The following is a 2,040-nucleotide window of genomic DNA, read 5'->3' on the forward strand; positions in this document are numbered from 1 at the left end:
ACAACAAAAATTGACACTTTGCAAGCATCGCTGAAGTGCCGATCAAGTAAGGTTGTGCCAGTTAAAATCATTACGATGAGCCGTATAAAAACATTGGAATCTTTACCTTCTAATTTTAAAATATTTCATCTAGTACGTGATCCCAGGGCAATTCTTAATTCCAGGTATGTTTTTTTAAATTGTATTAAATTTTGGTGGTCGTTATATTTTATTATACAAACATTTTTTGTATTAAAGGGTGTTGTATAGTTTTTCTTAAAATGAAATAAACTACAACAAGTTTTTCAATATTTAAAGAGGATAATGATAAAAGTCATTTAGAACCTAATCAAGCATACAATCATGTTTACATGCTTGATTTAAAAATGTTAACATAAAATGTCATAGAAAACCTTTGTATTAACCTTAACTGTTGCAATAAGAAGAGTAAAAATAATAATAATGATAACAAGTAGAGACAATGCAATAAACAATCGTTTGTTAATGTTACTAGATCGTTTGTTCTAAACAATGAAAGTGCAGCAGTAAAACATACGAAATTCCTAAATTATTCTTATACATAGTTTACAAGGAGTTAGTCAGAAATATCTTAATTTTGTTAAAATATCGGTACTGTATGTAAAGGACTATTAAATAGCTCTTTCTTTTTTTTAAGAAATAAAAACGATTCAGAATAATCAAAAATTAGGCAACCATTCAAAAACATGGAATTACCACTAATATCAATTTTTGTTTCAGAAAAAATCTTGGGATGAATCTTAAAAGCCAAGTACTAAATTTGTGCACAAAGTTACAAGCAAACTTAAAATTATTTAATTTAAATCCAAACTGGTTAAAAGGCAGAAGCTATCAAATAAGGTTTGCAATTTTGTTAATATGAGTTTATAATCGTCTGCTTGTGCTAATCATTATATTTCTATCTAGTTTAAGTATAAAAATTGCACTGCAATGTCTATATTAGTATACAAACAAACACTTATGTTTAAAAAAGTAGTTAATTATTAGAATTTCGTTACAATTTTTTTTAAGATATGAGGATATTGCAAGAGAGCCTGAAAAAATAATTAAAAAAGTACAAATCGAACTTCTTGGTTTGCCACATGAGACACAAGTAATTTATTAACCATAAATTATAAATTAAAATTTTAAATTTAATTTGTTTTTACCTTTTAAAAACTATGTACTTCTTAATTATTTTATATAAAATAAATAGTTTATTTAGAACCTGATTTAAGACCATGCATAAAACAAAAATTGTAATTTATTTACTTTGAATGCAAATTGAATTTTTTTATTGATTTAACTATTAAATTTATGACACAGGTGTATAACTGGATTAAAGCACATACTAAAAGCAATGAAGGTAATGATTTTAGTTTAAACCGCAACGTTTCACAAGTATTAAATAAATGGAAATCTGATCTTTCCTGGGGCGAGGTAAAAGAAAATTTAAAATTTTTTTAAATATTTTAATTATTACCATTTAATAATATATGTATTGATTTTAAACTGTAATCATATTCTTATTATTGAAAAAAATAGATTTTTGCATATTGTTTACTTTTTTTCAGGTGGAATTTATTCAAAACCACTGTCAAACTGTATTACAAATGTTAAATTACACAATATATAAAAACAAAAAAAGCTTAGAAATTCTTTAAATGATTAAAGTTTTTATTTTTAAAAATATTTTAACTTTATTTGTGTTGTTATATAATATAGTAATTTATGTGGTAAAATTGGTAATCACCTTTAAGTTTTTAAATCATATTCTGCATTATAGTTATTACAAACGTTTTTTATTCTTAGTTGTTTTATTAACATTATTAGTATTTGGAATAAAAAAAGAAAATAAGATTACGCTTTACTAGAGTTTCGTTTTCTTTAAAGATTATGTCCTTAAAATGCAAGGTTAGTTTAATATAAATACACTGGAAGTTTATAAAATATCTTGGTTGCGCGCCAAATATTAATGATGGTCTGAAATATTAACTTTATTTAAGAGTGAGGTGATAAATTTTAAGTAAAAAAATTGTTTTT

General features: G+C 23.9%; 1 protein-coding gene across 1 annotated transcript; it reads left to right on the forward strand.

Annotated features, from left to right (window-relative positions):
* Window positions 1-442: 442 nt before the first annotated feature.
* On the forward strand, window positions 443-1,779 carry LOC145743502 (carbohydrate sulfotransferase 1-like). Its single transcript, XM_082561481.1, has 4 exons — window positions 443-858; window positions 1,030-1,111; window positions 1,324-1,437; window positions 1,572-1,779. Exons 1-4 carry the CDS (start codon window positions 752-754, stop codon window positions 1,659-1,661), a joined length of 393 nt encoding a protein of 130 aa, XP_082417607.1. The 5' UTR covers window positions 443-751; the 3' UTR covers window positions 1,662-1,779.
* Window positions 1,780-2,040: the final 261 nt, after the last annotated feature.

The sequence above is a fragment of the Corella eumyota genome, chromosome 2 (assembly GCF_963082875.1).
Source record: "Corella eumyota chromosome 2, kaCorEumy4.1, whole genome shotgun sequence".
Lineage (NCBI taxonomy): Eukaryota > Metazoa > Chordata > Ascidiacea > Phlebobranchia > Corellidae > Corella > Corella eumyota.

Bases quoted from the DNA above. Each gene is read 5' to 3' on its own strand.
- LOC145743502 (XM_082561481.1), top strand. From the start codon at position 752: ATGAATCTTAAAAGCCAAGTACTAAATTTGTGCACAAAGTTACAAGCA. The intron at 859-1,029 runs GTTTGCAATTTT...ATTTTTTTTAAG, and splicing joins GGCAGAAGCTATCAAATAAG to ATATGAGGATATTGCAAGAG. The intron at 1,438-1,571 runs GTAAAAGAAAAT...ACTTTTTTTCAG, and splicing joins CTGATCTTTCCTGGGGCGAG to GTGGAATTTATTCAAAACCA.